The 13,537-nt window shown below is 40.3% G+C and overlaps 1 protein-coding gene across 3 annotated transcripts in view; it reads left to right on the top strand.

The window, feature by feature from the left end:
* Window positions 1-13,537, top strand: part of ECD (ecdysoneless cell cycle regulator) — a 36,768-nt gene continuing 23,231 nt past the window's right edge. Inside the window, exons 1-5 of one of the 3 annotated variants that reach the window (XM_004701159.2) lie at window positions 7-73; window positions 3,789-4,003; window positions 6,965-7,082; window positions 9,718-9,805; window positions 9,918-10,096. In XM_004701159.2, the coding sequence (XP_004701216.1) occupies window positions 3,799-4,003; window positions 6,965-7,082; window positions 9,718-9,805; window positions 9,918-10,096 (590 nt within the window). In that variant the 5' untranslated portion in view covers window positions 7-73; window positions 3,789-3,798. Of the gene's footprint in view, window positions 74-1,093; window positions 1,107-3,788; window positions 4,004-6,964; window positions 7,083-9,717; window positions 9,806-9,917; window positions 10,097-13,537 lie in introns of those variants that run through there. The other 2 variants (XM_045291646.1, XM_045291647.1) reach the window with 2 other exon arrangements.

Genomic DNA, 13,537 nt, shown 5'->3' with positions numbered 1-13,537 from the left:
CGTGGCAACTCGGGAACGGTGTTTCCACGTGGTGGGAGGAGCGGAAGAGAAGCTCTGGAGAGTGCCTAGAACCGTAAGAGGGCTTCACTTTGTTTTGTCGGGTTGAGGGAGGAATCCTCCGGGAAATAACCCAACTGACTGTCATAGAGTCGTTTCCGACTCCTGGTGACCCGAAAGAGCCCGGTAGAACTGGCCCTGCGGGTTCCGAGGCTGTAACTAATTCACCGTGGGAGTGCTGGTTTAGAACCGCGACCTCGCGGTCAGCGGGCCCAGTCGGAGCACCCTTCTCGCCACCCGAACTCACCGCAGCCCTGTCGTCGCAATGGCTCGATGGGCCTCCTCTTTCCCATAAAATGCAGTCAACTCCCTGCTGCTCGTCCCTTGCCGCCTTTGCTTCTGTTTTTGTTTTCATTTCCCTCTAAAATAAGGAGTCAGGGAGTCCTCAAACTTTTTAAACAGGGGGCCAGTTCACTGTCCTTCAGACATGTTGGAGGGGCGAACTATAGATTAAAAAAAAAAACAACTGAACATATTCCTATGCCCACAGCACATGTCTTATTTGGAAGTAAAAAAACAAAACGGGGCAAAAACACCCAGCAGGCCGGATAAATGTGTTCGGCGGGCCGCAGTTTGAGGACTAGATGGTCTCAAAGTCCCTTTTCGTTCTGACACAACGTAGAATTAGAATTAGGTACGTTTGGCATTAGGGGCTAGGCATAAAGTGGGTAGAAGAATCCTTTGGGTTGAAGCACAAAATGATCTTGACCAAGGACGTTGGGTGGTAGAGTAGCTAACCGATTCAGGGTGTGCTGGACATCTGTAGTAGTAGGTTCGTCAAGAGGTTAAGTCAAAAACTGTTCCTACAAAGTCGCAGAACCCTTTAGTAAGCAAAAGTATCCAAATAGGAAAGGACCCTTGATGGCATAGTGGGTTGCACGTTCTGCTGCGAGCCACCCACTGGAGGGAGAAAGATGAGTTTCCTAACGATTGACGGTGTTGACAGCCCTCAGGAGCAGTTTTGCTCCGTCCTATTGCATCTCTCCGTGTTGGGATCGATTCAGTTCTACCAAAATGTGAAGCTACCATTTCTGACATCCAACATGTAGGTCGGTACTCCTTTGAAGGCAGTATTTCTAACTCTCAAATAACCCTTTCCTGAAATTTCTGATTTTTTTTGACATACATATTGTGAAATCACAGTTTTGGCATCATGAGCATTTTAAATCATGTTCCTTTGAGATGTTCTTTGAGTTGGGGGAACGAAAAAGAACTCTAAAGGGTCAAGATCGGGGTAAGATTTCTTTTTTTTTTTTTTAATCATTTTATTGGGGACTTGTACAATTCTTATCACAATCCATACATACATACATTTTGTCAAGCATGTTTATACATTTGTTGCCATCATCCTCAAAACATTTTTTTTTCTATTTGAGCCCTTGGATCAGCTCCGCATTTCCCCCCCTCCCCCTTCTCTCCCTCATGAACTCTTGATAATTTGTAAATTACTTTTTCATGTCTTATACTGACCAATGTCTGAGGGTAAGATTTCTTGATGAAGTTTTCTCTTGCTGCTGTGAAAGAATGAGTGAGAACATTGTGATGGGGTCGGGGATGGGATGGGATTCCTTGCACAATTTTCTGGCTCTTTTTCTCACCAGTGCATTTTCAATTTTCTTTAAATTTTTAAATAAAAAGTCCCTGTGATTGTCCTGAATCCTTTGAAGGAAATCTATCAAGATATGACCCCTTTGGAGTCCTTAAGAACAGTCATCCTAACCTGAATAAACTTCTCTGTTGAGTTTAACTGGCCCAGCAGATCCCCTTGAAAAGCATTGTTTTGATGGGAACTTGTCCCAGGTTATGATTCCTTCCATAAAATCTTCATTAGCTTCATTCCTTCCATAAAATCTTGCTGAAAAAAACTGTTGGAAAGACCCTAACCCATCAAGTGGGAAGCTTGCTGAGACCAAGAGTGCTTAAAATTGAACATGCCCAACCGTGTGGCCCCCAACGGCAGTAGTTACTGAATGGATGGTGATTCTGTGGCTCTCTTCCACCATTGTCCAGACTTCAACCACACTTTCTTTACTTGCCCAAGGTGGTGGTCTTCCCTCTCTGGGCTCATCTTTGAGGCCTCCCTCACCATCCTTAATATTACCTAATACCCTAAACTTTTGTAGGGCAGCATTCCCGTAAATTTGCTGCAAATCTCCAATAATTTTAGATGTTCACTTGAAGTTTGCTAAAAATGTGATATTAGCCCTGATCTCAGAATCATTTTTTGTCTGTTTAATGACATGAAAAGTATCCTTATTTTCTAAGGATCCTAATGAGACTAAGAGGAGCCCTGATGGCATGGTGGGTTACACATTTGGCTGGTGTAACCACAAGGTTAGCAGTTCGAAATCACCAATCACTCTTAGGAAGAAAGATGAAGCTCTCTACTCCTGTAAAGACTTACAGTCTCAAAAGCCTACAGGCAGTTCTGCCGTGCCTTATAGAGTCTGTGACTCAGAATTGACTTGATGGCAGTAAGTCTGTTTGTTGAATGGAAGAGACTAAAATTGTAATAATGATAGAACTTGCCTGCAGTCATCTACTGATAGGAGAGACCTGTTTAAATGCATTTTGTTTGGAATAAACCCATGTACATATGAATTGGAACCCCAGTAGCAATACTTACCTTTGTATAAGCAAGGAGCCAAAGCGTTTAGGGAAGACTGTCCAGTGTGGAGCTTTTAGAAAATATCACTACTTCCTCTGATTCATGATTGAGTGTTCATGTATGAATTTTTCTAACAATACTTGGAAGCTACATTTCTATTCTATCACTTTGGGAAATAATGAGTTGTAAAGGTTAATATAAAGTATTGGTACTCTCATTTGTCATGGAAACCTTCCAAGAATAGGCATCTGTCACCTCTCAGTATTCCAGAATTATGTCTGTGAGGAAGCCCTTTAAGCTAAGCATTAGTGAGTGGATCAGCCCACCAATTGTTTCAGGGGAGAAAGAGGAGGCTGTGCTCCTGTAAAGATTACAGCCTCAGAAACCCTCTATGTCGGCTTGCTGTTCCTCAGAATTGACTGGATGGCTGTAGTTAGGCTTGGCTTTTGACACCTCTGAGACCTGAAAGAGTGGCAAATTTTAGGACAGAACCAGAACCCTGGGCAAACTGCATTCTATTTGAAGAGCAATAGGGAGAACCACTGTTTTGGAATAAGATGATAGGACGTGAATCAAAGTTTCATAATTGGAATCGACTCGATGCCAATGGGTTTTGGTTTTTGATAATAGGCAGTTAAATTAGACCAAAGGAGCTCTGAAAAACCTTTAAACTTAAATCAAGGAAGGATTCTAGAGATGGTAGAATCACACGTTTATTCCACAATTGAGGAAATCACCCAGAAAGTGAAGTGCCCAAGTAGCGTAATTAATTAGTAACAGTGAAACTCTCCACACCACTGTGAATACACGCCCAGACTTTTAAGAATGTTATTCTTAGATAATTAACTGTTAACTTGGGAAATATGATACTGGATTTCCATTGTCTTGTTAATTAAGATATCCTTTTGACTTACCCTCTAAAAGTGTGGCGGTCATAATAAAGAATAATATTAAATATTACTGTAGTTAGTACATGGTCAAAGCAAAAAGCATCACCTTATCCTAAATGAGTAATGCATTTTGGAAAGCAATGGAAATGAGTCACCTGGAAGAATTGGGGGAATAGGGGGTTACTTCTACATTGTTCTATGTGATGCATGTTACTGAAACTTTTTAACTATAGTTTTCACAGAATGGAGGACAATAGGAAGCTTGCTACAGTGGAAGACACTGTGGAATACCACTTGTTCCTCCTAACAAACGACCCTAAGGACCCCGAAGAACACAAAGAGGTTATGCTGAAGTATATCGAGAAAATAATGACCCACTTTGCACCCATGCTGGTCCCCTATATCTGGCAGAATCAGCCTTTCAATCTCAAGTACAAACCTGGAAAAGGTAAAGAAGCTCATTTATGTGTCTTGATATGTGTGACAGCAGTGATTTATAACAGTCCATCATTCATTCATTGTTACAAGGAAGAAAGTTAATCTTACTGAACTCCTTTCTAAGAGTTACTATCTCGGGAACTAGCATATTTTGAGCCTCTTAGAACAGTGATACTGGCCTATATTCATTGAAGCCCTTAAAAAGAATGAGTTCATGTTGTTGAAAGCTCTTTCATTGGTGTGACCTCAGTCGTTACAGCATTGTTAAACTCAAGGCTAGTCTTTTGACCCTAATTGCTTTGCTGTAATATTCCAACCTTTTGTAGGAAATTGGTTTCTGTAACCATAGCTTCTGTTGTCACTAAGAATTCCTCGCTCCTGATGTGTTGAATAGACTGCCTGTCATTACATGGTTGTTTGGTGAGGATCTAAGAGTGGCCCAACCTGATTTATAAGAGAACTATCTAGACTGACAGCCACTATTGACTACTTAGTTTCTTTACTACCTCCATGCTGTCAGTACTTGAGGTCTGACTTCTGACCATATTTAGCATTTTGTTGTTTCATTTCTTATAGCTTTATTAAACTGATCCTTGGACAAGTGACCAAGACTATACTTACCCTGTGATTTCTATTGGAGTCTGCTTTGGGATTAGGATCTAGGGCATGTTGTGTCACTATCAATCTGGCTCTTAAATTTATGTTTATTTGTTAACTTTCTGCTACCCATCACCAAATATCTTTCCATTGTTATGGATAGATTTGTATGCCCCCAAAATATGTGTTGTAAGTTCTAACCTCTGTGCCTGTAGCTAAGGAGCTCTGGTGGCAGTGTTAGGTAGCTGTTGGACTACTAATCAGCCATTCAGAAACACCAGCAACTCATTGGGGTTGGGGAGGTGGAATTGAGGTTCTCTGCTTCTGGAAAGATTCACAGATTCAAAAATCCCATATGAGGTTGCAATGAGTCCGAATTGATGAATGGCAAAGGATTTGTTTTTTGCAGTTTTGTGGGGTTTTTTTGCGGAGGATGGGGGTGGTGGTACTTGCATTTATAATACCATTTAGGAATGAATTGTCTTTCTTTTGTTAATGAGACAAGATTCATGTAGGATGTATTTGGAGTCAATCTCTTGTGAGATATAAAAGAAATTAGACAAATGACAAGCAGAGACGAGGGAAGAGACATGCCAAATCACATGAAGATTGCAAATAGGCAGAAATTTAAAAGGGGCAAGACTGCTCCAGAGTTGACAAAGAGAGAAAGCTTTCTCCTAGAATCAGCGTCCTGAATTCAGACTTCTAACCTCCTAAACTGTGAGGAAATAAATTTCTGTTGGTTAAAGCCACTTATTTGTGGTACATCTGTTATAGAAGCACCAGATAACCAAAGTTAAACTAAAAAACCAAACTCGCTGTCATCGAGTCAGTTCCGACTCATCGTGGCCCTTTGGGTGAGAGACGACCCGTGTGGTTTTCCAAGACTGTCGTCTTTACGAGAGTAGATCTTCTTCCTTGAAGTGGCTGGTTGATTCTGCACTGCGGACCTTGCCTTCAGCAGCCCCCTGGGTAACCCACTACACCACCAGGGCTCCCTATTGTTAATTACTGAACATCTGATTACTGAAGTGCATGTGGTATTTATTGGCGAGAACATAAGCACCGCATATTCAAAACCAATTTACCGTATCTTTCCTCTAGAACAGCGGTTCTCAACCTGTGGATGGTGACCCCTTTGGGGGCCTAACGACCCTTTCACAGGGGTTGCCCGATTCATAACAGTAGCAAAATTATAGTTATGAAGTAGCAACGAAAATAATTTTATGGTTGTGGGGTCACCACAACATGAGGAAGTGTATTAAAGGGTCGCAGCATTAGGAAGGTTGAGAACCACTGCTTTAGAACATCATTTATTATCGTGTGTTTTCTCATCTTATGTAATCCAACCTAGTTAGTGATTTAAAAACATTCCAGTCTTCAATTTTGCCACATTCAGTCAGGCTCTATTGTACTTCTCAAGCATGCCTCTGCTACATCTGCTTGGCTATTATGTGGGCCTCTCGCTCTTCATGTGGGAAACTGCAGTAGGCCATGTCTAGCCTCTTGGCTTCTTTGTTCCAATTCTTCACACTATTGCCAGTTACTTTTGTGAAACAGAAATCTGCTTTCATTGTACTCCATAACATCCTTCAACAGTTCTGCATTGCTTTTCGATGACATTAATTTGTAATATATACCAAGGAGTCCTGGTGGCATAGTGGTTACACATTGGACTGCTATCCGCAAATTTGGCAGTTCAAAACCACCAGTCGCTCATCGGGAGGAAGATGGGGCTTTCTACTCTTGTAAATGAGTTACAGTCTCTGAAACTCAAAGGGACAGTTCTACGCTGTCCTATAGAATCTTGACTCGATGGCAATGAGTTTGGTTGCCATCAAGTTGATGCCAACTCAAAGCAACCTATATAGTTTAATGTATACGGTAGATAAAATAGAGGTTTCTAATTAGAGGTACTCTCGCTGAGGAAATTTGAGAGGATTAGAATGAGGATAAGAGTTAGGTGGGCTATTCTTTCACCTGGTTTTTTGGTTGGTTGGTTGGTTGGTTACTTGATTGTTAGCATGGCGGCTCTTTAGACACTTGGCAATATATTTGTTTGAAATTTTCAGCTTCATCCAAATCTAGTCTTCTGATATTGCCAGAGCTTGCCATTGCTTGTCTTGCCTGTGTATTTTTGCACATGCTGTTCCTTCTTGCTGGGTCTGACCCCTGCCCAGTCCTCTGGATCACCATATCTCACATCTCACCTGCTGGTCTCACACATCATAGCCTTTCGTGCTTACGCTTGTTCATCATCTTATCTTGAATGATTTGGTTGCCTCTTATTTTAGATCTGAAACATAGTAGTTAATCAGTGACTAATCACATGATATTTACAATGACAAATTATCTGTTTATCTCTTGTTTCTAGGAGATGTTCCTGCTCATATGTTTGGCATAACAAAGTTTGGGGATAACATTGAGGATGAATGGTTTATTGTTTATATAATAAAGCAAATTACAAAGGAATTCCCAGAGATAGTAGCAAGGTATTGTGGTTATTTTAATAATTATGATTATCTATTTAGTGAAACTAAATGACTACACTGTTATAATTTTAGTAATTTTCTTCCTATAGTCTGATGGAAATTATACAAAATTGGAGCATAAATTTTAAAAATGACCTCTGTGTTTAGCTCTGTCTTTTCTTGAGGAAGGAAGTGTAATTGGAAAGTTCAACTTCCCCAGATTTTCAAACAAAAGCTTCCTTGTTATGGGCTTTCTCTTTTGTGAACGGACATGCGCGTGTATTTGATAATTAGAACTTAAAGATTACAAAATGTGTAAACTATAACTGCATTAAATTTCTAGTGTCTTAAAAAATTCATGATATATATATTTCACAGATTTTTCAGAATGTCTCTCTGTACTACTCTATACCCATTCATTGTTTTTGAGAAATCATATGTAGAAAAGCTTTTAAAGAATCTGTGAATAACCATATCGAAAACGAAGTAGATAGTGCTGCATTCTAATTCACAGTTTTGAAAATGGAATATCTAATAGTTCTCTGTAATTACCAGGTTATGCCAGCAGAGGAAGTTTTTAGTTCCTATTTTTTGTTTTATATTTCTCAGTTACTCCCCAAATTCTGATCTGTTTCTACCCACCCAACCTCTTTCCTAACACAAGAAAAGGCAAAAGAAAGCCAAAAAAAGCCCCAAGAACTTTTTATTATTGAAAATATACAATACATGAAAGATTATAAAGTGAGTATAATGAATCTAAGGAATCCTTGTGGCATAGTTCTCAAGGTCAGCAGTTCGAACCCAACAGCCGCTCCTCAGGAGAGCGATGAGACTGTCTGCTCCTTAAAAGATTTATATGCTCAGAAACCACAGGGAGTAGTTCTGCTCTGCCCTACAGGGTCACTGCGAGTGGGAACGGACTCGATGCCAGTGGAGATAAAGAATCTACGTATATCCTGCACCCAGCTTCAACAATGACCAAATCCTGGGCAGTCTTATATCCCACCCCCACCCCCACCCATCATAAGATTTTAAAGAAAATCTCTGCTACCATGTCAGATCACCCTTAAATACTTAAGGATGCAAATCTAAGATAGCAGAACTTTTAAAACTGAAACACAATTACTATAGCTGTCTTATTTATTTACTGCTGTTGCAATAGAAAAACTGAGTGGCTCTCAAGAACATTTGGGAGACTAAATGTCTGGCATTAGGGCCCTGACTATGGCGTGCTATGACATAGGTACTCTTTCTGTGGTCTGGGAGAAGATTGTCTCAGCTTCTAGAGCCCTGGCATTCCTCCGGTTCTTGGCCTTCCTCGCCCATGCTACTGTCTTCCCGTTTGTGTTCACTTGATTCTGTGTCTATACTACTCTTTATAACTTAAAACATTAAATTTAGAACATATGCTATACTGATTATATATATATATATATATCCATCCTCATTAGCATAACAAATAAAGCCCTGTTCCCCCAAGGGGGGATTCAAATACATAATCAATCTATTACAACAGCTAAAAAAATTATTAGCAATAACTTCTTTACCAATAATTTTTCTATAGGTGATAGATTTGTAAATGAGCAGACATAAAAATATTAGTTTCTACCGTTAGGGAAATAATAAGGAAGAGGCAATGCTGTTTGTGTGCTGCCTCTGATATTTATGTAACAATGGGCTTTATATAAAGATATTTACTGCCGTGTCAGGTGTTAAAAACAAACTATTAGAAGATGAAAAGGGTACCTTCTCTACATCTCTACCAGATTAATCTTAGTAAGTACAGTTTTATTAATATATTCCTCTGCTCCAAAACTTTCCATTCTGTTCTTTTGCCTATAAAACTAAGCTTATTTTCATTGCACCAACAACATTTAAAATTCAGTGGTCGGCACAATATGGCTCTCAAGCCATAAGCAGCTCTTTCGGTACGTACATTGGCTCTGAAGGAAAATTGAAAATTTTCAAAGTATATTATTCAGATAATGGTGATTTCATTTGTAAAAAATGTGTTTGTGCAAGTTGTGGTGCAGGAGAGGATTGGCTTTTCTCTCACAAAAGTTTTCCAAACCCTAGGCAAGATCATACGAAAACAATTCCAGAAGGGTTCACAAGAAATAGCAGTGGAGCGGTGGCAGGAATTTAGCAGATGGGAACAAAAGTAGGCAGGAGATTTTTAATTTCCATTATGTAACTATGTATCTATTCATCCTGAACTGTGCGGATCTATTCAGACGCTTCAGTTCTTTTTCTAAGATGAAAATGAGACAAACAGAAGTATCTCAGGCATAAATAGACTTCCTCAGGAAAGGCCTGCCTACTCTTGGCTGTGTGTGATTTTTTACAACCTATTATAATTCTTAAGTCTATCCTATTTTTGTTTATGACTACTATTTACAAGTGCTTGTGAGCTTTTCTTAGTGTGTTTTTGTACTTACTTTCTATCCGTAACTTTTAATCTCCCTCCATGTGTCTTCATAATCATAGTCTCCTTCAAGCCAAATGGTATCTTAATATTGTGATTTCTTAGAGAAATTTGCACATAATAAATACTCAAGTATTTACAGAGATGAAGAAAAAAGTATTAGAATAAAATTGATTTGATTACTAGCAAATGTGCTTTTTGAATGCAAAATTGGAACTTTGTTTCCGTTAGGATTGAAGACAATGATGGTGAATTCTTGTTAATAGAAGCAGCTGACTTTCTTCCTAAATGGTTGGATCCCGACAACAGTACCAATAGGGTAGGTATACCAAGATTAAATGTTAAGAGATGAAATCATGTTGCAGTACTTTTCATATATACCTAGAGCTTGCCAGTGCCACATGTAGAAATGAAGATGCATAATTTTGTAGGTGTTTTTCCACGGTGGAGAGCTGTGCATTATTCCTGCACCAAGGAAACCTGGAGCAGTATCCTGGCTGCCCACCTCAACCCCAACAATCCCACAAGCCTTAAATATAATCCAAACACATCCAGAAAAAATTGTGGCTTCCGAATCTATACGAACAGCTGTGAATAGACGCATCAGAGGGTAAGAAACAGAGAACTTCTTTGTCTAATTGTGGAGCCTTTTGATTTAATGCAACTCAATCTTTCCGTATATGTATAATTTCTTTCACCTAGATTAATTCTAGTTTTCGTTTTCTCTTTAGCCCTCTTCGTCAAATTGATTGCTTGGGTTTTAAACAAAGAAAACAAAGTGCATCTTTTAATTCCCATTGAAAATGTTGTAATCTATCCCAATCCTTTTATATTTGTGTTACCTTAGGTATTGTTACTAAGTATTAATGAACCCTGGTGGCGTAGTGGTTAAGTTTTGGGTGGTTATCACAGAGTCAGCAGTTGGAAACCACCAGCCGCTCAGTGGGAGAAAATCTGGCTTTCTGGTCCAGAAAAGAGTTGCAGTCTCTGAAGCCTACAAGGGCAGTTCTTCCATGGAACAGGGTCGCTGTGAGTTAGGATCAGTTCTGATGGCAGTGAGTGTGAGAGTTTGATGGCATAGTGAATTGCGATTTGGTCTGGTATCCACAAGGTCAGCAATTCAAACTCACAGGATAAACGGAAGCATTCTGCTCTTGTGAAGATTTACATGAGCCTTAGAAGCCCAAAGAGGCAGTTCTTCTGAGTCCAGATTGGCTCAACGGCAGGGCAGTGTTTGTGGTTATTTTTTTATAATGGACATACGGCAGACACCTTGCAATGAAAACTAAGAGAGCGCAGTGTGCGCAGTTCTGTGTTCTGGGATGAACTGTGGAGCTCTGTGCCTATGTGGAACACCTACACTATTCACAAGAGCAGATCTCAGCATGATCTTAGTTCAGCCATTCAGTGTCTGAACGCCATGGCCTAGCACATTCGTGTCTTTTCAATCTTTTCACCTGGTTTCAATGTACATTTTACCAATTTTCAGATGCATAAACTGACTTTACGCTTGTTACAAAGCATACTAGGGCTTTTGTTTTGTTTCTGTCATTGGGTGCCATTGTGTCAGTTCCAACACACAGCGACCCTCTGCACAACAGAACGTAGCACTGCCCGGTCCTGCACTGTCCTCCCAGTTGTTCTTATGTCGAGCCCCTTGATGTAGCCACTGTGTCAGTTACCTGATCAAGGGTCTTCTTCTGTTCACTGCCCTTCTACTTTACCGAGCATGATGTCTTTCTCCAGGGACTGGTCTAGTGGACGAGGAAAAGTCTCATCGTATTTGCTTCTAAGGAACATTCTGGCTGTAATATATCTAAAACCGATTTGTGTGGTCTTTTGGCAATTCACGATACTTCCAATATATTCACCAGCATCGTAGTTCAAATGCCATCAGTTCTTTAGTCTTCCATATTTGGTGTCCAACTTTCACATGCATATGAGGCAACTGAAAATGCCGTGGATCAGGTGCGCCGTATTCCTCAAAATAGCACCCATGCTTTTCAATACTCCAAAGGTCCTGTGCAGCACATATACACAATGTCATTGGATCTCTTGACTGCTGCTTCCATGAGGATTGATTGTGGATCCAAGCAAGAAGAAATCCTTGACAACTTCAAGCTTTTCTGTTTTACCAGGATGTTGCCAATTGATGCACTTGTGCGGATTTTGGTTTTCTTTACATTGAGTTGTAATCCATACTGAAGGCTGCCATCCTTGATATCTTCATCAGCAAGTGCTTTGTGTTAGGTAGGGTTCTCTAAAGAAACAAGATCAGGACACTTCTATACAAGGGGGTATCCTCACCCCCCAAGCCCCAAAATTTTATTTTCAAAGCTATATATTTAATTGTTTTTACAAAACAACCTATCACCTTTCCATTACACTTAATACATTTGTCAAATCTGCGATTCCTTTCCTGGGAACATTTTCAAACTCATCTATTTGGATGACCGACAGCTCCTCCCTCGTTTTTCTTCACCTCTTTGATGTCATGAAATCACTGTCCTTTCATGTACCTCTTCATTCTCGGAAACAAAAAGAAGTCGCAAAGAGTGAGGTCAGGAGAGTAAGGTGCATGGGGAAAAAGAGGCATACTGTTTTTTGACAAAACCTAGCACACTGAGATGGCTGTATGAGCAGGTGCATCGTCATGGTGGCAAAGAGTACTCCATCAGCCACAAATCAGGCCAATTTTGTTGTACACTGTTATACAGTCTTTTCAGAACCTCTGTATAGAAAGTTTGATTAACAGTATGACCTGGTGGAACATAGTCTGTTCAGGAAATTGACAGATGTCGAGAATAAGGTTTTTCATCAATCAACATTTCACCTTTTTTGAAATGAGAATAAACTCATATATTTGAGTTTTTCTTTTAGTGTTGTCCTTGTAAGCTGTGTTCAACATCACAACATTTTCTGCAACAAGTTTCCCAAGCAGGAAACAAAATTCCACAGCTGCACACTATTAAATCCGCCATCACAAAAAACGAGATTTGAGCGAAACTGCTTTTATGAAAAAAAAAGTCACTGTGACCAGAGAACCTTCCCACTGGTTCACTAACACGGAGCAACTTGCATGATGCTCACCTAGCACAAGTCCTGGATTTTGGGGGGGTACCCTCTCATATATATAAAGATAGGTTTATGTAGCAAGAAGGAATACAGCAGCTAATGAGTCCACACAGCAGTACATAGGGCTCAGTCCAACTCACTTTCATGGGTCAGTTAATATACTGAAGGTCCTTCCAACTCATCGGCTGCTGTTCCAGGGTTAAGGAAGCAGGCAGTGAAGTGGCTTGTGGGAGGTGCAGAGTCTGCCCGCAGGCAGCAGACACAGCAAGGTGGGGCAGCAACAGGAAGAAGAGATGTCAAGGCACAGCAGAGGCCAGTAGTACAGCAGCTTAGTGAAGCAGGAGCCTTAAGGCTTAGCAATGCATGGCATGGCAACACAATGCAGGGGCTGGCTCGACCCACAGGTAGGGCAGAGCAGCTAAGTCAGGCAGCAGCTTGCTGGTCCGATCACCAGGGAGAAAAGGAAGAGGCTGACCTCAGCCATTTATTTCAGTCGCCCTCCAATCAAGCTGTCACCTGATTGACAGGCTAAATTCCTCCACATGTTCCTACAGGAGCTATGTTGGCACACAAAACCCATCACTGATCCAAGTTCTTCTCACTTTTAGCAAGTAAGATTGTATCATCTGTGTATTGCAGGTTGTTAATAAACCTTCCTCCAATACTGTTGCCACATTCTTCAGATAACCACGTTCTTTGATGATTTGCACCGCATACAGATTGACTAAGTATGGTGAAGGGATGCAACCCTAACACACATTTCTCCTGATTTTATTTACTTATTTATTCATGATTGGGAGAGTTTATTAGAAAAGTCAAGACCAACAAACAGTAAGGATACAGTCATTGGTCCACAGCAACAGCTCTCCTTAGCTAGCAGCCAAGACTTTTTTTTTTTAATCACTTTATTAGGGGCTCATACAACTCTTATCACAATCCATACACACATCAATTGTGTAAAGCGCATTTGTACATC

Source organism: Echinops telfairi, unplaced genomic scaffold (genome assembly GCF_000313985.2).
Source record: "Echinops telfairi isolate 266 unplaced genomic scaffold, ASM31398v2 ScPeMD7_70;HRSCAF=299, whole genome shotgun sequence".
Taxonomy (NCBI): Eukaryota; Metazoa; Chordata; class Mammalia; order Afrosoricida; family Tenrecidae; genus Echinops; species Echinops telfairi.
This window is presented reverse-complemented; position numbering and strand designations above follow the sequence as displayed.